Source organism: Rhinatrema bivittatum, chromosome 16 (assembly GCF_901001135.1).
Source record: "Rhinatrema bivittatum chromosome 16, aRhiBiv1.1, whole genome shotgun sequence".
Lineage (NCBI taxonomy): Eukaryota > Metazoa > Chordata > Amphibia > Gymnophiona > Rhinatrematidae > Rhinatrema > Rhinatrema bivittatum.
Window position 1 is genome coordinate 12,239,684 of NC_042630.1, and position 25,334 is coordinate 12,265,017.

Genomic DNA, 25,334 nt, shown 5'->3' on the forward strand with positions numbered 1-25,334 from the left:
ATCAAGCTAGGGTGAGATAACATAGTACAAAATTTCATCTTTGTGAGACTTTCCTCACTCCAAATGACATCAAATCTTCACCAAGGTGTACTGTGCTGATTGTTCATCTCACTCTATATGAGAAGCTGGCCTTTAAACCCTAAAGCACCACCAGCACCTCACCTTGACCTATTAGATGGCCCTCATATAGAGACATAAATAGTTGCACACTGTAAGGGCCTCCCCAGATGTGCTCACTCTCTCTCTCTCAGAAATGGCCAAAATGCAATTCTAAAAATCTATCGCAAATTGTGTTATGGCCATTTCTGGCATATTGCACAGCTTAATGACAGGAAAAAAGGTGTAGTTATTTCTGACATTAAAACCATGCAATTTTGCCCCTCATTTTCATAAATTCCGCCCAAACTCCTCCCTGATTCCACCCCTTTCAAAAATTTGCATTTGCGCCATGTGGTAGCATAATTATCACATGCATTATGGCATTAACGTGTTATCGCATACGATAACGCCATAACGCATTTTTATAAATGACCCGGTAAATTTGCGTACACAAAATTACTTTATAAATTGACCAGGCAGGGTGTGCCTGGGCGAGCTTTTGAAATGTATCTTGCTAGCACATTATGGATCACTGATCCTACACATCTGATCATCAACTTTGCCTTCAAACACCAATGGCTATCCTAAATCTAATCGCACAAGTTTCCTGCAGTTAGATTTTGCTAAATATTAAATGATGCACTTTAATTGTTAAGTGTGGCTGAATATCCAGAAAAATGTTACTGTCTAAAGTTAACTCATTAAAGTTGTCATCTCTGCTGCTATTCAGTATCAACCCCCATATGTTCAGTCCACAAACTCTATGGAGGTAATTTTCATAAATCCACATTTATGGGCATTTGAAATTTGGTACAATATATGCTACTTTTGCATTTATAACTTCTTTGAAAATTACCTCCTATGGGGGTAATTTTCAAAGGAGTTACATGTGTAAATGTAACACTATCATAGCAATTTTAAAAAGCCATTTACATGCATAAAGTGCACTTACACATGAATATGCTATGGACAATTCAATGGCATATATTGTAGCAATTTTCAAAAACCCACTTGCATGGTTAAAGTGCATTTACACCTGTAAAAGCCAATTGCAAGCGTGTAAAAACTTTTTAAAATCAGCATCTATATGTTTAATATTTTATCATAAGAAATTTTTACTAGGTTTCCCCAGGGAATGTTTCTTCTATGTTGAGAAATTGAGCAAGGTCTGTACTGTTTAAATGAGCTTTGGGTATCAAATACAGTCATGAAGAATGCAACAGGCAATCAAAATCATTGCTACGTTTTCTGGAGCATTTTCTGAGCCCTATCTGAGTGATCCAAATACCTAAAACGATGCATTGTGGAGCGAGTAGATACATGGGCTTCAGTATTCTCTCCGTCTGCCGAACAGTCAGCAGAGTTAGGAGCTAAAACTAACACTCATATCCTACATCAGCAAGGAGGGACACATGAAAATAAATTGAGCTGCAGGGAGATTTATTGGTGTAAACTGAATGGTCACCATGCAAGCTGCATTCCTTTCATGGTGTCTTTCCTTTCAGATCTCTTTGCCACTTTCCAACACACAAGTGATGACGGCAGCATGAGATGAGTGCGCGAGTGCTTGATTTGTTTCAAGCATTGAAGTTGTCTCCTGCTGACGCTGTTAGGTTTGCGTGGATATGCAGAGTGACATGTGGAATGTTGGTTTTAAGGGTAGGTAAGATAAAGGAACCCTAATCAAGTTCCTCCCTCTCCCATAATGATAAGTCCTTGGGACCTTGGGTATCTGTTCACCGTGTTATTTACAGTTGGGTGTCGCATACTATTTTCACATTCAGAAAGCATTAACCAGCAAGTGCCTGCCCATAAACAACTGAACCCAGCCCACTGTTTTCCCCTTCTCCTGGCTACAGGGTTCCAACAGGTTTTAGCTTGGCACTAACTCAGCATTTGCATCCCATAATTCTCACTGCATCTCCCATGCTACTTTTAGGCTTGTAGAATACAATGTTAGAACATTTTTGCTCAAGCTCCCCTTAAGCCATGACCACCATGTCCTCCTTGCATTACATGATTGTGCACTTCTGGGCATCCTGAAGACTGGAACCACTACTATGGACAAACGGTCATAAGGAGATAGTAGGCAGGCAGGCCGTGATGACTGATGGGACCAGGCAGCAATGGAAGACAGTGATAACACGAGAGGCAGGAAACAAGAGGGACATAGCATATGCTCTGATCCTCTTCCTTCCACTCCTACATACTGCCTTTTCATCTCCTCCACCAATGTACCTGAGCATCCCGTGTGTCCAGTAAATAGTCATAAGGACTGCCCCAGTACGTGCAGGCCTCTGGTTTATGCTCGCAGGCTGACATGGGCCGTATAAGACTGCCATGAAGGGCAGACCCATTAGTGCTGAGTAAGCACACAATCACATGGCCACAGCATGGATTTTCCCCATCCCTATACAGAAGATAAATGCTGTGGGAAATCGACAGGAACATGAATGCCATTTGATTGTTAGAGACCACGCACCCAACACAGCAACCAATAGGTTTGCAGCATTAACCTGTAATGCACATTGTTAATCATGGTTGAATAAAGAACATTACGTCCATAGCAACTATTATTCTGTAACTTGGTAAATAACACATTATGACTGAATGAGGAAATTGAAAAGCCTGACTTTGTATATTGTCCTTGATGTCATTTAGTGTAATGTGCTACAATGATTAAAATAAATATTGAAACCTTTTGCTATCTTCTAGTGCCTTGGTTCTAATCTCTGAGACAGTAGTAATTATAACTGGGTTGACGTTCAGTTAATAGTGTAAATCTTTTCATTTCGCTGAAGACACAATCTTTCAGGAAGACTGAGAATGAAAGTCAGCTCCACATAGTTCTTGCATAGGATCATTGCTCATAGCTTCCTTACATCTCATAAAAGCATAAAAGTGAAGCTGTGGACTGTAAATGGATCAGAGAGGGATGCAGAATTAGAGAGGTTATATATACAATTATTTATGAATTTTTATACATTTTTCCTTGTCAAGCTTCATTTTCCCTGTGCTTGAGGCTGAAAAAGATACAATTTGAATTCATTCCTAACCCCTTCTACAATTTTTATTGTGTTGAATGGTCCCTTAGACATTCTGTATATGTTTCCACCCTGGACCCAACAGGTTACTACTTCTGTAGAGAAAACACACTGAGGAAAGATAACAGGGATGAGTTAATGGCTATCGATATGGAAGATACTGGATAATGAACAATTATAAGGGCAGATTGCTGATTGTTTATCAGAGCACAGGGTTGCCTAAAACATTTTGCAAGGCGCTGAATTTTTATTTATAAATTAACTGCATACTCTGTGCAAAATATAGTTTACCTTTCCATCAAATCTAAGAGTTGCTCAAAACCGTTTGCATTTAACCGTGGCACCAGGACAGCTGTTAGCCCACCAGTTCTGCTTGCCCCCTCCCCCAGGTTATTGAATACCAAGTACAACCCTTGCTTTTGGAATAATATGGCCACAGCTTTTTTAACAATCAATAAAAACAGGACCCGGTGCCGAGCCTCAACCTCCCTATAACCCCCTCTCCTTGTTGAGGCTAAGGGCTGAGCAGAGACCTTCGTCCAGTCTTCCAGCCATGATCAGGACCACTAGTCCTGATCCAACATTAGCAAGCTCTTCTCAGTCCACATCTAATGATGGGGTTGAAACTGGCAGGGCCTGCTGTGACTTGCAAGGCCCTGCCAGTGGTTTGCCAAGCCCTAACTCTGACTCGTGCCCTTAATGCATGATCTAGATCAATCCCACCCTCGCCCATGCTGAATTTTTTACCTCACCCGAGGCTCAGACATCCACCACGACAGAGACAAAAGATGTAGTTAATAATGAATGATCAATGCAAGAATACAAAAATTATATAAAATTGTAGACCACAGGGGGCAGCAAGGGTGGGGGAAGAGCATTGGCTGGCGGCAGTGATCGCAAAAGGACTAATCACCGCCACCGGCAGGGTTTAAACCTCCTGCAGGAATGCCCAATACGAGGCCACCCCGGCTCCCTCTCCATCACTGCTGACATCAGCACGCAGCTGTCAAAGACATTGGAAGGATCCGGCGTGCAACACAGCAACCAAACGGCATGAGCCATGATGCCAGCTGTGAAGGAGGGGGGCCCATGTTTACTGGAGCCGCTCAAGTAGGAAACCTCCACCTGGAAGCCCACGGGACCCTCAGCACGGGAAGGGAGGGCAGTGATCCCTCCCCCCATATGCCAGGCATGTGCGTAATGGTTCTCCTGGCGCGCCTGGTGGGAGGGGGGAGGAAAAGCCGATGGGAGTAGTGGCACTAGATGTGGTGGGTGGGCTCCCAGGTCACCCCATTATCAGTGGTGCCTACCCACCCACCGCGCCACATCAGAGGGGCAGTGGCTGCCCCTTTTCTAGAACTTAAAACACCCTGCAAAATGACTAAAACACTCAAGTTTTGGAAAACACAAGTTATTCCCATAGGGGCAGATTTTAAAAGCCCTACGCACGCCGAGCCTTTTTTCCATAGGACCGGCGACGCGCGCAAGCCCCGTGATGCGCATATGTCCCGGGGCTTTGTGAAAGAGGCGGGGGCGGGGCCTCCAGCACAGCGGCCATGCCAGGGGATTGCGTGCCGGCACTCGGCCAGTGCGTGCAACCTACGCCTGCGCACGCATGTTATAAAATCAGGCGTAGATTTGTGCGGGCCGACTTGCGCACACTAATCTACGCCCGCGCATAGGTATTAAAATCCGGCCCATAGCATATATTTGGTATCATGAAAACTTTTTGCCAAATAAATATTTTGCCTGCTGAAATGTTCTAAAAAAAACCCAAAACTATTTGGGGTAATCTGCATAATTCTTAAACTTGACCCTTAGTCTTATTGGATCAATAAAATAAATTAAAAATGAATACCCAAAGAATTCAATAAACTCAATTAAAATGAAAACTCATGAAAGGACCTAGTCACAGCTCACACATTTTCAGTATTGTGATCCTTTTGATCCAACAATAGGCAAAGAAAAACTTGTTTTGGGGGATTTGTAAGTGGCATAACACACTCCCAGATGTGCATGGATGGATTCCAATATCTTTCCTTGCTACTGAGTTGACCTCAAGCATGGCCCTGGCGATTCACAGAGCTGCATGGAAAGGTTTCAGGATGTATACACTGTTGTATGTTGTTGTCTGCTTATTATGGGCATAGCCTTCTCCAAGCTTCATTCAGAGCTCTCTGGACTTCTTCTGTCTCAGAGTATAAATGATGGATCTCGTGCTGGTGTCACTACAGCAGAGAGCCCAGGCACCATCCTGTCCTGCTCCAGGGAGTTACTGGATGCGGGATGCCGGGACATGAAGCTGATACTGCCAAAGAATAAAGTTAATAATTAATAAAATTACTACTAAAAAAAAAAAAATAAAATTTGAGATTTAAACATCCTTGTGCATACCTTTTCTTTAGATACTTTGGAGCAGATTTTTAAAAGCCCTGCGCGCGTAAATCTGGCAGGATTTACGCGCGCAGGGGGGTTCCGCGCGCCGAGCCTATTTTGCATAGGCCCGGCGACGCGCGCAAGCCCCGGGACGCGCGTATGTCCCGGGGCTTTGAAAAAGGGGCGGGAAGGGGCGTGGACTGGGCGCCGGTCCAGGGGCGGTCCGGGAGCGGGACCGAGGCCTCCGGCACAGCGGCCGTGCCAGGGGATCGCCCGCCGGAAGCTGGCTGCGCGCACATTTTATAAAACCGGGCGTAGATTTGTGCGTGCCGGGTTGCGCGCACAAATCTAACGCCCACGCGTAGCTATTAAAATCCGGCCCTTTATTTTTTTTTATGACCGAAGTAGCACACATAATTTTGAAAATTCCACCCTACACGAGTTGTTTCATTCCTGCCTCCTAAATTTGTGCCAGAAATGCTTCTAGTAAATGCAGGTAAAAAAAAAAATACTTCTGTTGTGGAATTACCTACATGATGGACTATTATCAAAGGGTCCATTTCCATGCGTAAAATGCTGCTCAACTTCTTGAAAAGGCTTTGAATATTGTCCTAAAAATATCTGGCAGAATCCAATAAGAAATCAGGAGCTAGTAGTTTCCATAGAATTAAAAAGTCATGGATGAGGGGTGTCATAAATGAAGCTGAAGGGAGAGAAAGTTAAAAGCTTTGGCACCAAAAAGAGCTTTACTCTGAAAAGACAATGGCCACTTGGACAGACGTCCAGCAGAGGAGGTAGCGGTTAAATCAGCGTGCAAAATTCAACCATGCCTGGAACAGACCCAGAGGGGCCTTAATGACCAGGGTTGTGAGAAGACCCCAGAATGAGTAAAATCTGAAGCAGGTACCTTGTACACCTTAACTCAAACTTCCAAAGAGGTAGGGGGTTAATTATAATTGATTCATTTCAGAGCCCCTTGGGAAAAGCACATTCATTTCAGAGCCCCTTGGGATCAAGCCTATAGGGTGACTTAAGAATTTCTCAGACTTGCCCTACATAAAATCTTTGGAACCTCCGAGAGACCAAGGAATGAACATCCCTTCTCTGTCTGCTTTTGTGTCACTTTTATCCCAAATCCTTTGCATTGTCAGCCTGACTCTCCATGTGTTGGAAGGTTCACAGAACAAACATCAAAGAGGGTGAAACATAGCAGAACACAAAAGGTAAGGCATAGGGTTCAATGTACAATTCTATAATTATTATAATATCAATAATATCTGCAACATCTAAAAGCCTGAATGATCAGATTAATAATGAATAGTGTAATGCTGGTGATATTTCTTAATACACCTATTTTATAAGCATGGTTTGTTAAAATTCCTAGTGTGTGGGTTTTTGGGTTTTTTTTTAAGGGATTCAAATAACCTTCAATAAAGTTAAGGGTCCAGTGTTTGCTGTCTTAAATAAAGTTATCCATATCACACTCATCTGTTGGCTTATAGTCTCCCTATTGTGATGAGAGACCATAACGCTTTCATATAGGTTGTCTGCCTAGCTTCCTGGAATAGGAGCTGCATAGTAATACAATTATAAACTTTTCAGCTAAAGAAGAGAGTGAAAAGGAGGCACTGTCAGAGAGCATGTTACGTGCCTCCTTTTCACATCGTGAGATAGTAGGGGGTAGATGCTAACCAGGTGTTTAGAAAATGCAAAAGTATTTCTTCTATGGGACAAAAATGACTGATGCTCTGCAGCTTTTCATCTTTCTGATGAAATCCATAAACAAATATATTTTTATTCAGATATCAGTTAGGTTGAAGCTGGTTGGTATCTGCTTTTATGTAAACATTAACAAGATGTAATTACTTATTATCAATATAATACCATAATAAATAATGGTAGAAAAAGACCAAATTGCCCTATTTAGTTGAGCACACACATTCCCATGCTCAACCCAACACCATCTCCTTACCCTTTTTTACTTCTATTTGAACTTTCTACCCTTTTCCCCTACCAATACCCTCGCCATTAGTCCCAAGCATGTTCAGAATCCATTGAAATAATGACTTCCACCATTTCTGTTGGTAGGCCATTTCAGAACTCAACAAGTTATCACTTTCATTTATAATGTATACAAAATCAATATTAACTCCAACATCCAGGTCCCTTACCATATATCTTATTACCAAGTTTTCTTATGATCTATATAGTCTTGCCACCACTCTGTGCAGGTTAGCCCATGCCTTCACGGAAACCCAATGTAGTCATTACCACTGCTGCTCAAGTTGTAGCTACCACTACATTCAGGTTACCTCTAGGCTACTCTTATGCTTTGTGGTATCTCTTGTTCATGCTTATAATATCTTTTCCCTCTTATTTGCACCATAAAAGTAGACAAGGATGAATCTGTTCCAGTACAATGCTTCCATTTTATTTTACATATAATATTACAATATTACTTGAGATGGCCACACTTTGAACAAACGCTCAGTGGATGATTCAAAGTCCATTATACACAGCAAGACATATATGTTGTCTCTGAGTCAGCATGATTTAGCAAAATGTTTCATCCTAGCATTTTATTTCAGCTTGTCCAAAGTTCTAATTATCTACAAGCATAGCACATTTTGTTATTGAAAAGAAAGGATCATATGTTTTTGTCTATTTAAGTAACCTTGACTTTTCTCCTACCCTTGTTCTTGTAAACAACAAAAATCAGGCAAATGAGTATAACTTCAAAGAACATTGAACTTTTACCATAAGCTAAATTGGACAGGGAGGTACTACAAATATTTTTAATTTCCTCAGATACCTCTTATTATTTTACAAGTTAGGAACCTCTGTGTTTATCCCATACTATTTAAAATCAGTTACCATAGTAGCTTCTACTGCTTTTTCTGAGAGGACATTCTAGGCATCCATTATCCATGCCATGAAAAAAAAATGTATTCCTAAAAAGTATAATAAAAATAAATATATAGAAACATAGAAGAAAACCAAACGGCCCATCCAGTCTGCCCAGCAAGTTTCGCACTTTTTTTTTTCTCATACTTATCTGTTACTCTTGGCTCTTAGTAACCTTTTGGTTCTATTTCCTTTCCACCCTCACCATTAATGTAGAGTGTAGTGTTGGAACTGCATCTAAGTGAAATATCTAGCTTAATTAGTTAGGGGTAGTAACCGCCGCAATAAGCAAGCTACACCCATGCTTATTTGTTTACCCAGACTATGTAATTCAGTCCTTGTTGGTTGATGTCTGTATATAGATCCACTTTTCTTCATCCCCCCCTGCCGTTGAAGCAGAGAGTTATGCTGGATATGCATTGAAAGTTAAGTATCAGACTTTCTCCCCTGCCGTTGAAGTAGGGGCTACATCATGACAAATCTTAACCCCCAAGTCATGAAACAAAGATGTCATAGAACCAAAATATCTTCACATTACTTTGCACAAATCTTAGATCTCAGAATTCTCAAGAAAGTTTGTTAAATTATCCATGTGCACTACTATATTAGTAGTCCAACGAGATGTGTGTTGAGGCACTGATGGTAGGAAATATGCTCTGTTTACCAAAGGATCTTGCTCAGCATCAAAATGCATAATGTCAAGAAAATATCTCTTCAAAGTAACACAAGGAGGTTTCCCCCAAAATTTTAGAAAATTGAGCATATGAAGGTTTAAGTGTAGAATGATTTTCTAACATTTCCAGCTTCCTAAATAAAAAAAACACCTCGATCCTTTATAGTACAGACATTGAAAGACTGGATACCCTTAATCTCAGACTTGAAAGAAGATACCTTGCTATTAATCTCAAAGATTTGCCCTTCATGCCTAAAAAATATTGGTTCAAGTTTAGATGAAAGGAGGTTAAATTTGGCTGTAGAATAAAAAAAGAGCTCACCAGAATAAAGATGCTGTTTGGACAGGAAAACCTGCGAAGAGTCTCCCAATTCAGAGAGCATTCCCCCATTTGACGAATCCAATTAAGAAACTGTCCCGGCATTAACTTCAATAGGAGCCTTATGCAGCAAGATGGAAAGCGGCTGCTTGGGTGCTAACACTGCTATGGTCCCACCTATTGTGGTCACTCCAGCTTCATCATCCTGAAGCATGGTAAGACCCAGATGCAGATCACGTCTCACCCAGCCAGGTATAGGAGATGCTCCTTCATCCCGAATGCTAATGGGGTTTTCATCCTCCGAACTCGTAGTCAAACAAGGCATGTAAGATGTTATTGGCTGCTGTCCAAAAAGATCCTGGGTCTCGGGAGGAAAAACCCCACACTTTCCCTTTACATTTCCAAATCAAAACCAAGCCAATGAAAAGAAGATAAAGCACATTAGTAAACATACTCAACTTCATGCCTCCATCTTGTCTCCCTTCTCCTATGTGAACACAATTTTATAAGTAAGGTCTCACCAATGACTGGTACAGGGGCGCATTATATCACCTCTTTATCCTGCAAGTTATGCCTTTCGCTATATATCCCAACATCCCTGTAGCTCCCTTTTCACATTGTGTCACTATTTAGGCATCATCAGATACTACTGCCTTCAAGTATGTATCAGCTTTCACAACATGCACGTTTATCTGGATTAGAAAGAAGCATTCCTAGAAGACAATTTAGATCAGTGGTGCAAAACAATGCACCTTTGATTTTCAAAGGCATGAATATTATTTATCTCCCATTCTGCTACCCAAAGAAATAGCAAGTATAAAATATGTTTGTAGTTTTGCACCTGTGAATCTTGTAGCAATTTACAATGGTAAACTCTCTCCTCTGAAAATTAACTATAAGGTTCAGAGATACAAATGGGGCAAAGTGGGCTACTGAAATTAACACCTCATTAACAGTGATGAGCTAACTTACTTCCAGTTCTAATCTAGGATTACCTAGGCTGGTCGGCACTCAGGTTTTGGTGTCATATTTGGTTTGACGATGACACAGTTTAAATAAAAGGTCATTAATCCTTACACCAGTACACTTTAGCTTTGGTTCTTTTTTTTTTAATTAATTTTGAGGTCCATTAGAATTGAGGGGAGATGGGGCAAAGCTAGAAATGAATGGTCAGGGTTCACTAAAGAAAAATGTATCAAGTCCCCTACACACCAACAGAAAGACATCAGCAAAATGTAATGGCTTAGATGTTCTGTACTTTTCTGACATTGAATAAAAAATGTTCTATTTAGAAAAATATATATATAAGTACCTAAAGACCTTAGAACCAATTTTAGAAGTATTCTAGGTATTCTGAAAGGTAAGTAACAGCAGCAATATGATGCCCCAAACGCTTAAAAATTTTTGTGTGAGATATAGGCTTTACAGTGTACAAGCACCTAACAAAATACAATTTAAAAAATAAAATTGTTTTTTTTGGAGTTTAGTACTAAGGGGTGGATTTTCAAAAGGTTCTAGCTGCCTAATTTCATGAATGATCCTGGCAAGCTAAGCCTCCACTCAGTATTTTTCTGATTATTCGCCCCTCTAATCTGAGTTGCAAAGGAGTAAAGGGGAAGGCAGAGATCAAACTGGGGCCTAAGACAACACCAAAGGAAGTAATGTGGGAGGACAAGATAGCCCTTACAAGCCTTGTCTTCCAACATATTCTGTTTCCACATTTCTGTTTTCCGTCTAATTTACTGTTTAAATATTTCTTGTAAATACACGTTTAAAGTGAACTGAACTGAAACCGTGATTTGCAGTGAAGTTGTTTTGACATTCATCCTGGATCAGCTTTCAATTTATAGATTTATGTGGCACTCAACATCAATGTTTCACCTTTCCTCTTTTTCTAATCTCTACAGATCAATCATGACAGCCAATAATCAAACCTCCGTCACAGAATTCATGCTCCTTGGATTCCCCGGCTCACGGGAGATACAGATATTATACTTTGTGGTGTTTCTGATCATTTATATGATGACCATCACAACAAACAGCATAATAATAACTATAGTAAACATTGATCCGCATCTTCACAGTCCCATGTACTTTTTTCTAAGTAACTTTGCCTTCCTGGAAATCTGGTACACAACTGCCACCATCCCGAAAATGCTCTCTGGCTTCCTAACTGGGAACAAAGCCATTTCCTACAGAAGCTGCATCGCACAGTTGTGCTTCTGTTTTATCTTGGGATCCATGGAGTATATCTTGCTAACAGTAATGGCATTTGATCGGTATTATGCTATTTGCTACCCCTTGCAGTACGGCACTATTATGACTGGCAGGCTTTGTAAACAGCTGGCTATCGGATCTTGGACAAGCGGTTTTCTTAATGGATGGACAATGTCAATACCAGTATCCCTGTTCTCTTTTTGCAGGTCCAATCAAATAAATAATTTCTTTTGTGATTTCATGCCGCTTTTAAAGCTGGCCTGTTCAGTCACATTTGTTAGTAAAGTTATTTTCTTTTCACTTGCATGGGTTTTGGTGCTGACTTCCCTCCTCCTAATAACTGTATCTTACTGTTACATTATCCTGACCATACTCCGAATCCCTTCTGCCACCGGACGGAAGAAGGCCTTCTCCACCTGTGCTTCCCACCTCACTGTGGTTCTGATCTTCTTTGGTACAAGCATTTTTATCTATCTGCGGCCCAACCCCATGCAATCCTTTGAAGCAGATAAGGTAGTGTCTTTGATTTTCGCAGCTATAACTCCACTCTTGAACCCCTTGATCTACAGCCTAAGAAACAAAGATGTGCTCAATGCCTTAAGAAGAGTATGGGGCAAAATCTATCACTGAACTGCTTGCCATCTCCCTGACATCCTCTAAATGATTGCCTAATATGACAGTTGTTGTGAAATTTAGAATTCTTCATTTTAATGAATTTTACATGAATTACATTGGAAAATTATTGGAATACAACTTTATAGTATCATGTGCAACCAATGTTTACCTGATTAACAATGGGCTGCATAGTAGTGTGTCATACAATTGACTTGACAATATTATTAAATATGGAAACTTTATTTTCCATAGATTCAATATCCCAAAGATCTATGCTATAAAATTCAGTTTTTAACTGCATAAATTTAATTGGTATAAATGTCTTCCCATTAGGTATCTAAATCTGTGTGCACAAAATTTATTGCAGAGGAGCCTGGTCACGACATCCCTGAGTGAAATTTAGCTGGATTGCACAATATTGAGCACAGATGAGCTAAATGTTTCTCCTCAATCTGTCAGCACAAATGACAGTCCTAAATCTAATCACATAAGTTTTCTGCAGTTAGATTTCACTGAATATTAAACAATACCCTTAACTAGTTAAGTGTGGATGAATTTCCAGAAGAAACTTACTGGATAGTAAAATGATTAATGTTGTGTGCTCTACTACCACTTGTGGTAGCAGAGCACATTGAAACTTTATGGAGGAAATTTACAAAACGATTAATGCTTGTGAAACTTTGTTTTATGCATGCGAATGAGCTTTTTGAAAATTGATACTATTACATGTATAACTCCTTTGAATGTTCATTCCATAAGACTAAATTGTAAAAAGGTTTTATGGCTATAAATGGGCTTTTGAAAATTGCAACTATTTGTATGACATGTAGGCAAGCAACTCACTTGAAAATTACCTCGTATTTGATTATTTTATCATAAGAAATGCTACTGAGTTTTCCCAGGGAATATTTCTGCAATGTTGAAAAACTAGGCAAGGTGCATACTCATGGTCTGTTTAAAGTTTAAAAGAGCTTTGTCTACAAAATAGAATCAACATTCCTTTGGAGCAAAAACACAATGCAATGGGGTACATTTTAAAAAAACAGTGCGCGCGCGAACAAAAGTACGCCGGATTTTAAAAGATACGCGCGTAGTGGCTCGTATCTTTTAAAATCCGGGTTCGGCGCGCGCAAAATCAGCAGCCTGTGCGCGCCGAGCCACGCAGCCTGCCTCCGTTCCCTCCGAGGCCGCTCCAAAATTGGAGCGGCCTCGGAGGGAACTTTTTTCCTCCCCACCTTTCCTTCTCTTCCCCTATCTAACCCACCCCCCCGGCCCTACCTAAATCCCCCCTAACTTGTTTGATGGAGTTACACCTGCCGGCTGGCCAGGCCCCAACACAGGCCGCTGTGTTGGGGCACTCGGCCATGCCCCCGGACTGCCCCAGACTGCGGACACGCCCATGGACCACCCATTTTAGCAAGCCCCAGGACTTACGCATGTCCCGGGGCTTTGCACGCGCCGGCGGCCTATGCAAAATAGGCGGCCGGCGCATGAGTGCCCTGCGAGCGTAAATGCAGCAGGATTTACGCGCGCAGGGCTTTTAAAATCTACCCCAATTTGTTTTGTTGTCAGTGTTCATATATATTAATTGTGCCTAATCATCTTGACCACTGGATGGCTGTAGCCTTTTTACAACATACTACATAATCTCTTGACCTCCACACCATAAAGAACAGAAAATACTTGCTGGTTACATTTAATGGACAAATACGCTATTACATCTGGGATGACCCTTTCTTTGACAGTTCTAAACTGGTGCCATAGAAACTGTGAGGTATGCAACAGTCTTTCATGAACAAAAGTCATCAGTGAAATCTTGGGTTGGGAAAAAAAAATCATTGCTGTGGTGCAAACAATAGAGGTTATTTTTTTCCTCTTATATAAATAAAATGTATATTTTAGATAATTATAAAGAGCGTGTTAGTTGTCTTTCTTTGACGAAGAAGCCATTGATAAATGGGTTCTAGCTGAAGATCAGGTCTGCTGCTAACCTTACTTCCCTTTACGATGATTTCCCAATGAATGTGGAGAAAAGAGGATTAGTTGAGCTTTGAAGTGGTACCTTACTGCAATGTTGTGAAGAATGTAACAAGCAATCACAATCACTGGTGCTTTTTCTGGAGAGTTTTCTGAGGCTCTATCAGAGTGATCCAAATACCTAACATGACATTTTAATACTCTAAGGAGCAGATTTAAAAAAAATACGCGCGCGGGTACTTTTGTTCGCGCACCAGGCACAAACAAGAGTACACCGGATTTTAATAGATACGCGCGTAGCCGCGCGTCTCTTTTAAAATCTGGGGCGGCTTGCACAAGGCTGCCCAAAATCAGCAACCTGCGCGCGCCGAGCCGCGCAGCCTGCCTTCGTTCCCTCTGAGGCCGCTTCGAAATCGGAGCAGCCTTGTTGAATGGTCCCTTACACATCCAGTATAATTTTCCACAATTGACAAAACAGCTTACTATTTATGTTGAAAAACACTGAGGAAGGGTAAGAGGGATGAATTAATAGTTATGAATATGGAAGACACTGGATAATGAATAAGTAGAAGGACATGACGTTGACTGTTCATCAATTGATAAGAGTTTCCTAAAACTTAGTTTGTGTGATACTGAAATTTTTTTAAAATTTACTCCACACTTTATACACAATGGGGTAGATTTTAAAAGGTGTGCGCGGGCATAACATGCGTGCAGAGGCTCGCGCATGTTTTAAAATCAGGGGTCGGGGCACAAGGGGCTGCACAATTGTGCACCTTGCACGCGCCCAGCCACACTGCCTTCCCCTGTTCCCTCCCAGGCCGCTCTGAAATCGGAGTGGCCTGTGAGGGAACTTCCCTTCCCCCTAGCCTGACCTTCCCAGCCCTTCCCCTAACCTTTCCCTCCAGCCCTAATCTAACCCCCCCCCTGACCTTTGTCTTACCTTTTGTGCCTGCCTTCAGGCAGGCACAAGTTGTGCTCGCTGGCAGTCTTTCAGCACGCGATCCTCCGACACAGCGGCAATGGATGCTCTGTCGGAGGCCTCTGGTCCTGCCCCTGCTCCTTTAGTAAAGCCCCAGGACGCGTGTAAGTCCCGGGGCTTTACGTGCATCACCAGGCCTTTTTAAAATAGGTCCGGCGCGCGTAGGGTTTTTAAAATTGGACCCAATGAATTTTGCCTTTTCATCAAATTTAAGAGGTGCTCAAACTGTCTGCAATTTTTAGCACTCTGCTGAGGAACACATACAAAACACTCTCAAAAAAGACACAAGACACTCAGTTTTGGAAAGTACAAGTTATCCCCATGGCATATATTTGGTATCATTCAATATCATTTGCCAAATAAATATTTTGTCTGCTTAAATATTCTAAAAAAAAATAATTGTGGGAATTCTACACAATTCCTAAAACTGAACTTTATTCTCATCAGGTCAGTAAAATCAATTAAAAATGAACGCCATAAGAATTCAATAAAAGAAAAGAAATGAATACTAATATGAACATTTTGATACAACATTAAGCCATCTCCAAGAACAAAAAAAAAATTGTTTAGATTTCTAAGTGGCGTGACACACTCGCGGAAGTGCATGGAAGGATTCCAATATCTATTCTAGCTATTGAATTGACCTCAAGCTTGGTCCTGGTGATTGACAGTGTATCAGAGTACTGCATGGAAAGGTTTCAAAATATACACCATGATATATACTATTGCCTTATTATTACGGGCGTTGTCTCCTCCAAGGTGTCTTCAGAGCTCTCCGGACGTTTGTATTTCTCAGAATATACAGTAGGTGTATACACAGAACACAGGCGCCACACTTTCCTGCTCCGGGGAATTACTGGATGTGAGATTCATGTACATGAAGCTGATGCTTCTAAAGCACAAACTAAATAATTACTAAAATTACAACATCAAGAACAAGACTTTAGATTTCAGCATCCTTACTCATGTTTTTTCAGTACATACTTTTTTTCTGATGAAAGTAGCACACATAAATTTGAAAGCCCCTCCCTAAATTTGCCTGAGAAATGTTTCTGCTAAATGCAGGTAAAAAAAAAAAAATATTTGTGGAACTATGCAGGTACTTTAGGCACATACATGGTGGGAAATTTAAAAAGGGACATTTCCATAGGTAAAATGCTGTTGAACCTTTGAAAAAGTCTTTGAATATTGTCCTCAAAAGATCTAGCAGAATTCTATAAGAAATAAGAAGCTAGTGATTTCCAGAGCATTAAAAAAACTCATGGATGAGAGGTTTCATAAATGAAGCTGAAGGGAGAGAAGGTTAAAAGCTTTGAGACTGAAAAAGACCTTACGCTGAAAAGACAGTGGTCAGACCTCTAGCAGACTTGGCAGGAGTAAAATCAGTGAGCAAAATTCAACTGCACATGGGACAGACACAGAGGGGCCTTAGTGAAGGCTGAAGCGAGAAGACCAGCCACAGATTCTCTTAAACCTTAACTCTCACTTCCAAACAGGTGGCAGGTTAATTAATATTGTTTCATTTCAGAGCCCCATGTGAACATTTCTTAAGCACACTGAAGATCAAACCTCCAGGGTGACATTTAAGAAATTAAATTGGAATTTCAAAAACTTGCCCTGTATAAAATCTTAGGAGACCGAGGAAGGAACATCCCTTCTATGTCTGCCTCTGTGCCACTTTTATCACAGCTCATTTGCATTTTTTTTATCTGATTCTCCATGTGTAGGAAGCTTCAGAGAGCATTAAAGACGGTGAAACAAATCAGAAGCCAAAGGTAAGGCTTAAGGCAGAATGTAAAAATGCTATAATGATTATAATGTCAATAATATCTGCACCACCTGAAAGCCTGACTGACAAGATTAATAATGAATAGTGTAATGCTAGTGATCTACCTAATATATGAGCATATTCCCCCATCCCTTAATTCCTAATTCTATTTCCTTTCTTAACCTGATTAAATCCCTTTAAAAAAAAAAAAAAAGATGAAAAGGAAAGAAAACAAAACAAAACAACCTGCAAATAAACTTCCATAAAAGTATGATTTCTACCAGCGTTTGCTGTTTTAAATAAAGCCATCTATATCACGCTCATTTATTATTATTTTTATTTAACATTTTTATATACCGGCATTCGTAGGACACATCATGTCGGTTCACAATTAACTGAGAAAGGAAATTACATTGAACAAGGGGGGTTTAACTGGGAGAATTGGATAATAATTGGATAAAAGGAACAAGGTAAAAAGCGAAGAACGAGAGAAAAGAGAAAGCAAGCATGGATAACTTAATTGGAAAGATATGGGTTTAAAATTACATATTACATATGTGAACTTATTTACAACGTTGGGGGGAGGGGTGAGGGGAGAGGGAAAGGGGGGGAGAAAATATGCGAGAGGGGAGGTAAAGGTAAAGGAGAGATTGATATGGTAAAGAAGGCGGGTGGGGGGGGGAGGCTGAAGAGGCTAAGAGGCGGGGGGGGGGGGGGTGGGGAGTGGAGGGGGGGAGTTAGGGGGAGCATGGGGTGTGCTGGAAGGGTGTTGACTTACAGTCTCCCTATTGTTTTGATGCCATTATATTTTCCTGAACGTTGTCCTCACAGCTTCCTGGTACAAGAGCTGCATAATAATGCAATAATTTACCTTTCAGCTAGAAAGGAGACATGGACAGACCAAACAAACGGACAGGCACAGGCAGAATAAAGTCTGAGAGAATATTATGCGCCTCCTTTCCGTGTCTTGTGAGATGCTAATGGGTGGTAACCTTGAGGATCTGTGGTATTAAAAAATGACTTATGTCCTGGCAGGTCGCCACCTTTCTGTTGAAATCCATAAACAAATGTTAATATTTTCAGAAATCAGTTAGCTTGAAGAAGGTTGATTTTGCTAGAATATCTGCTTTCAATTAAATGTAATCCCTTATAATAATGCCATAGTAAATAATGATAGAAAATAACCAAATTGGCCCATCCAGTTCTGCCCAGCTGTCATTCTTCCATTAGAGGTAGATGAGTACGCACCTTCCTATATTTAACTCAAGAGCATCTCCTTACCCCCACTTTCAATCCATTTCCCTACCACCGCCCTCAGCATCAGTCCCAAGCTTGATCAGAATCCATTGACATACTGACCTCTACCACTTCTACTGGTAGGGTCTTTTCAGGACTCATCAAGTTCATCATCTTTCATTAACATGCATACAGGCTCAATACCATATCCAAGTATCCACGTCTCCTACCATGTCTCACCACCAGGTTTTCTAATAATCCATATGGCTTCATCACCGTTCTGTGCAGCTTATCCCATGCCTTCTTGGAAATCCAATGTTGTCATTACCACTGCTGTATGGTAACCACCACCACACTCAGGTTACGTCTCGGCTACTCCTATGCTTTGTTTTGTCACTCGGTCATGCTTGCGATATATCAATGTTTTTCATGTTAGTTATCTTCTCTGGTGAATTTTCGAAGGAGATAAGCATGTAAATATAATATACTATTGTAGCAATTTTCAAAAGCCCATTTATATGGGAAAAGTTCATTTACACATATAAACCCCATTTTAAAGCATGTAAATGCTTTGTAAAAATCATGCTTTCTGTTTTTATCCCATAACTATTAGAAGTCCCTTACCAGAATAGCTTCCACTGTTCATTCTGAGGGCATTGCAGGCATCTGCCTTCCTTTCCATGAAAAAAAAAAACCAGAAAACCTTGCATTCTTCTTAAGACTTCTCCCTTGAAGTTTTAATTCATGACCCCTAGATCTAAAACTTCATTTCCAAAGTGCTTTACTTTTTGTGGATTATAAATACTTTTCAGGTATTTCAATATTTCTATATAGTCTCCTTGTCGCTCCTCTAGTGTATACATATTAGGATCCTTACGTCTCATCTCGTATAGCTTTTTGTTTCCTTTTTCTGAACCCACCTCTTGTCTATCCTATATCCTTTCACAAGTATGGTCTCCAGAAATGAACACAGTTTTCTTGGCGAAGACTCACCAATGACCTGTACACAGGGCCAGTGCTTTCATTATGCAAATTAGGCGGTCTCCTAGATCACCAACATTTCTTATGGGGGGGGCTGGATGTGCAAAATCCTGCCACCCAAAGCCTCAGTATCCCTGTAGCTTTGACTAAAAGCTTATCATACTATTTCACTACTTAGAGATCATCAGACAGGATTGCCCTAAAGTATGTTTCTATTTTTACATCATGAATGTTGATCTGGATTACAGTTTAGGTCAGGTGTGGAATACAATGCGCACATATACTTGATTTTCAAAGGCTTGCACATTGTCTGTCTCCCTTTCTGTTCCCCAAGGAAATAGCAGGCATGAAGTACGTAGGTAATTTTGCACCTGTTGACCTTGAGGGTAATTTTAAAAAGTTAAGTTGTCTTTTTGTTCAATTTAAATGAATTATAAAGTGAATTGGCAAGGTTTGAAGTCTTAGAAATTGCTAAAGACCTTAGAACCAATTGTAGAAGTATTTCAGGGTTTTTAAAGGTAAATAACAATTATAACCTAAATTTATCATAATTTGTGTATAATATATTTTATAATGTACAAGCAACTATAAAACTACTATTTAAAAAATAAATTTGATTTTTGGAGTTAAATATTAACATGTAGATTTGCAAAAGCTTCTAGTCTCCTAGATTCAGGAATGAACATAGCCACTTAAGTCGGAACATTTTCCCTTCAATTTTGAGTTGCAAAGGAGTAGTGAAGGAGAAGGTAGAGATCGAATTGGGAACTAAGGCATTAAAAATAGGGTGGATGATCTACTTGAGCCTTGCAATCTTTGTCTGCTGTATTTCCTTGTTTCTCTGTTTTTTCCATCTAATTTACTGTTTAACATATTTCCTGGAAAAAGACATATTAAAAGTGAATTGAACTGAAACTCCAATTGTAGTGAAGTTGTTTTGAAATTCATGCTCTGCTTTAGATTTCATTGGTCACTGATCAGCTTTCAATTTACAAATTTATGAGGCACTCAACATCAGTTTTACCTTACCTCTTTTTCTAATCTCTACAGATCAATCATGGCAGCCTATAATCAAACATCCATTACAGAATTCATGCTCCTGGGGTTCCCCGGCTCACGGGAGATACAGATATTATACTTTGTGGTGTTTCTGATCATTTATATCATGACTATCACAACAAATAGCATCATAATAATTATAGTAAACATTGATCTGCAACTTCACAGCCCTATGTACTTCTTTCTAAGTAATTTTGCCTTCCTGGAAATCTGGTACATAACTGCAACCATTCCAAAACTGATCTCTGACTTCCTAACAGGGAACAAAGCCATTTCCTACAGAAGTTGCATTGCACAGTCATGCTTCTGTTTTATCTTGGGATCCATGGAGTACATCTTGCTTACAGTAATGGCTTTTGATCGGTATTATGCTATATGCTACCCCTTGCAGTATGGCACTATTATGACCGGCAGACTTTGTAAACAGCTGGCTATTGGATCCTGGTCAAGTGGTTTTCTTATTGGATGGATGGTGTTAATCCTACTATCCCAGTTTTCTTTTTGTGGGTTAAATCAAATAAACCATTTCTTTTGTGATTTCATACCACTTTTGAAGCTGGCCTGTTCAGACACATTTGTCAGTGTAGTTATTATCTTTCCAGTTCTATGGGTTTTAATGCTTACATCCCTTCTCCTCATAGCTGTATCTTACTGTTACATTATCACCACTATACTCCGAATTCCTTCTACCACAGGACGAAAGAAGGCCTTCTCCACTTGTGCTTCCCACCTCACCGTGGTTCTGATCTTCTTTTGCACAGCCATTTTTATCTATATACGGCCCAACCCCATGCAATCCTTTGAAGCAGATAAGGTAGTGTCTTTGATATTTGCAGCTATAACTCCACTCTTGAACCCTTTGATCTACAGCCTTAGAAACAAGGACGTACTGAAGGCTTTAAGCAGAGCATGGAGCAAGATCCATTGCTGAACTGCTTGCTTCTCCCTGATACCTGCTAAATGACTGCCTAGATTGACTGCTATTGTGTAGAATTCTTTATTCATTTTAATGAACTTACATAGGAAAATGAGTGGAAAACAACTTTTTGCTGCCTGCTTTTTTTGCCTGGTTAACAGTTTCCTAATAAAGTGTCTTACAAGAGAAAAACAAATAAAGTTAATACATTTGGAAAATTTGTTTTCCAGGGGTTTGACAGCCAAAACATTTTTAAAAACGAAGTCAGCTTTTAACTGCATAAATTAACTGATAAAAAAAATATCCTCCCGCTAATTCGCTGAATCTGTGTGCATAAAATTGCTTTATTAATGGGCCTGGTCAGGGCATGGTTGGGTGAAATTTTGAAATTTAGCAAGTTAGCACAGTACTCTGCACAGATAAGCTAAATTTGTTAATCAACTAGTCAACACCAATGGCTATCCTAAATCTAACCGCACAAGTTTTCTGCAGATAAAGTTCACTGAATATTAAATCACATGTGATGGGGCTTTGCAATCTCCATGTTATTCTTCCAACCATGAGCAGTGGGATGGGGTTTTGAGATATTTTGATTCCTCCCCTTGCCATAACAGCACCTTATTCATGGGATGCTCATGTGAGATATAAAAAAATGCTCCATTTTGAGTGGGAAGGTAACTAAGGTTAGAAGCTGATGAGAAGGATAGAGTAGGGATGTGCAGAGCAAAATTTTATGTTCATATTTTTTATGTCCGAAAGGGGGTCCCACTTGCGGCCAATATGGACATAAAAAAAATCCAATGAGTTGGGTATATGTACATATGTGCAAAAAAAAAATTTAAACCCCCTCACCCTCCTTAATCCCCCCCCCCAGACTTACCACAACTCCCTGGTGATCGAGCGAGGAGTGAGGACGTCATTTCTGCAATCCTTGGCGAGAAGCATGTGACGTCGGTGGCACGTCGAGTGATGCGGCGTCACGTGATTCCCGGCTCGTTCGCGCCGGACGGCTCGTTCGGCCTCCTGACCCCCTCAAGCCGGGAATCACGTGACGCCGACGTCACGTGATTCCCGGCAAGTTCGCGCCGGACGGCTCGTTCGGCCCAAAAAGAACTTTTGGCCAGCTTGGGGGGGCCTCCTGACCCCCTCAAGCTGGCCAAAAGTTCTTTTTGGGCCGAACGAGCCGTCCGGCGCGAACTCGCCGGGAATCACGTGACGCCGGCGTCACTCGACGTGCCGCCGACGTCACATGCTTCTCGCCAAGGATTGCAGAAATGGCGTCCTCACTCCTCGCTCCATCACCAGGGAGTTGTGGTAAGTCGGGGGGGGGATTAAGGAGGGTGAGGGGGTTTATATTTTTATTTTGGCTCAACAATCGCGATTTCCCACATATCGAACATATCTATGTTCGATATGTGGGAAATCCGATCGTTTATGTCGAATCAATTTTTTAAGTAAAAAAAAAATATGAGTTGCGTTTTACTAATGCGGTCAATCCGAATGCACACCCCTAGGATAGAGGTCCTCCCTGGATCTTAAGAAAGTGGGTCAGAAGGTTTGGAAGATTTTTTGGAGTAAAGAGATTTCTGAAAGAAAATTGGTTCAGGTAGGAAGGAACGGTAACCTCCAAGGTCCTGAAGGGCTGAAATCAGGAGATCTTTTTTCCTGAACGACCAGACCAAGCAAGGGTACCAATATGTATTGGACTCTTGACCAAGGAAGCAAGAGACTTTCATTCTTTGATGGAGTTGGATTGCAGTTTAACAGCTTTTAAACCTGTTGTATTTTTTCTAATAGTTTTGAGCTTGTAGATATTTTTTCTGTCTGTCTTGACCAGTGCATTCCAGAATTATACACCAGTTATCATACCTTCCAAGAGAAGGATATCTTTGACATGGTTTCTGGTGCAGGAGAAGTGAGACAAGAAAGAACACCTAGAATGGAAAAGGAGACTTATGGTTTTCATCATGTTGATATTTTTGATGCTACTCTTGATTTCCTCAATTTTGGCCTGGATACTTATTTTTAAATTAAACTATTATTTTGAACACAACAAGGGCTGTTTTTTTGGGGGGGTTTTCCCAGTATCTCTTGTTGAATGCATAGAAAGTGGCTTGATTACTACTCTACCCTTGTATTAATTTTTACTTCCTTGCTCCTGTTTTGGGTCTTGCTGCATCTGTAGGGTCTCAGCCAGCTAGTATGTGAGCCCATTAAAGAGTTATTGACCATGCCCGGGCCCAGGAAGATTTCCGGACTTGAACCCCAACACCCTAGCAGCCTTTGATGATGTTTACAGCACAAACAGAGGACTGGCTATGCATAAAGGGGCGGATTTTAAAAGGGTTACATGCGTAAGTTACGTGCGTAACCCTTAAAAAAAAAACCTGTGCGCGCTTCAGGATGTGTTTATGTCCCGGGCCTTGCAAAAATGGGCGGTCCTGGGGCATGTCTTGGGCGTGGCTGTGGTCTGGGGTGATCTGGGGGCGTGGCCGAGTGCTTGACAGAGGCAGGCGTAGCTCCATCAAACAAGGTGGGGGGAGGGATGGAAAGGTGGGAGGGGATCCAAAAAAAAATTCCCTCCAAGGCCGCTCCGATTTTGGTGCGGCCTTGGAGGGAACAGGGAAAGCCATCGGGGCTCCCCTTGGGCTCAGCGCACGCAAGGTGCACAAGTGTGCACCCCCTTGTGCGCGCCAACTCTGGGCTTTATAACATGCGTGCTGCAGCGCGCACATGTTATAAAATCGGGTGTACATTTGTGTGCACCGGGTAGCGCGCACAAATGTACTCCACGCACGCAAAATTTAAAATCGGCCCCAAAATTTAGTTGTGGCTGAATATCCAGAAAAAGTTTACAGGCTAAAGATAACTGGATAATGTTGTCTGCTCTGTTGCCTCCCAGTATCAACCGCACAATGTACAACCTATTAAAGCTTTTCAAAGGGATTTACACACACGTAAAATTGGGTTCTATGCATGTAAATGGGCTTTTGAAAACTGATACTATTACACACGTAACTTTTTGAAATTTTACTCCATAGGGATGAATTGTCAAAGGGTTTTATGCTCATGAATGGCCTTTTGAACATTGGTACAATATATACTATGTTTACATGCATAATCCTTTGAAAATTATCTCCTATATGTTTAATATTTTATCATAAGAACATGCCATGCTGGGTCAGACCAAGGATCCATCAAGCCCAGCATCATGTTTCCAACAGTGGCCAGTCCAGGCCATAAGAACCTGGCAAGTACCCATAAACTAAGTCTATTCTGTGTTACCGTTGCTAGAAGAGCAGTGACTATTTTCTAAGTCTACTTAATTAATAGCAGGCAATGGAATTCTCCTCCAAGAACTTATCCAATCCCTTTTTAAACCAGCTACCATGTTACATGATTTCCCCATGAATGTTTCTGCTGTTTTGAAAAACTAGACAAGGTCTGTACACATGATCTGTAGAATGTTTAAATGAACTTTGGCTACCAAATACAGTTGAATTACTTGGGTGCAAAACTACATTTTATTTTCAAATGATCATTTATACTAATTGTGCCTAATCATCTTGACAAATATCCGCATTTCTGTCTATCATACCTCTAGTTCCAACTGGATATCTAACATCAGGGATTTACAATTGAATGGCTACAGCCTTTTTACTTTACGAAACGTGGAAAAATTCTACCCTGTGCACTTATACCATAAAAGTATATGTATATTAATCTTTCATGCACTCAAGATATGCTTAATAATCATTAAAGGACCATCATTTATGGGGCTAAGATATCGCATAGCTCATGAAGCAATTGTAGAATTGCCATGCCCACTGTGATACCATCATTGGTTCAATGTCCATACTTTTGTGTGTTTTTTGAATTATGCATTTAAAAATATAAAAGAACATTTTTACTTATCTTAGTAATTTTCCAATATTGCCAACACTATCACACGCTGATCCAACGACACTCTGCATTCAAATCATATTGTAGCTGTATACTCGCTGACCTTCATGAAACCCCCATCAACATTCCCCAAATATATTGTGACAGTTACTTGCTGTTATTTACTGACCATCATGAGGCACCAAAGCACCCTAACAGTCTGGGTTTCCGAAGACACGCTTCCTTCTTTAGGGGATAATTTGCTCGGATCATAAGCAAGCTGGAT

The 25,334-nt window shown here is 40.7% G+C and overlaps 3 protein-coding genes across 3 annotated transcripts in view; 2 read left to right on the plus strand and 1 right to left on the minus strand.

Annotated features, from left to right (window-relative positions):
• LOC115077831 (olfactory receptor 5V1-like) overlaps positions 1–25,334 on the minus strand; it is a 284,159-nt gene that overhangs the window by 178,844 nt on the left and 79,981 nt on the right. The gene's annotated exons all lie outside the window — the stretch shown is intronic.
• Positions 11,330–12,262, plus strand: LOC115077306 (olfactory receptor 6F1-like). Its single transcript, XM_029579598.1, has one exon. The coding sequence runs from the start codon at positions 11,330–11,332 to the stop codon at positions 12,260–12,262; it is 933 nt and encodes a 310-aa protein (XP_029435458.1).
• Positions 20,249–21,181, plus strand: LOC115077307 (olfactory receptor 6F1-like). Its single transcript, XM_029579599.1, has one exon. The coding sequence runs from the start codon at positions 20,249–20,251 to the stop codon at positions 21,179–21,181; it is 933 nt and encodes a 310-aa protein (XP_029435459.1).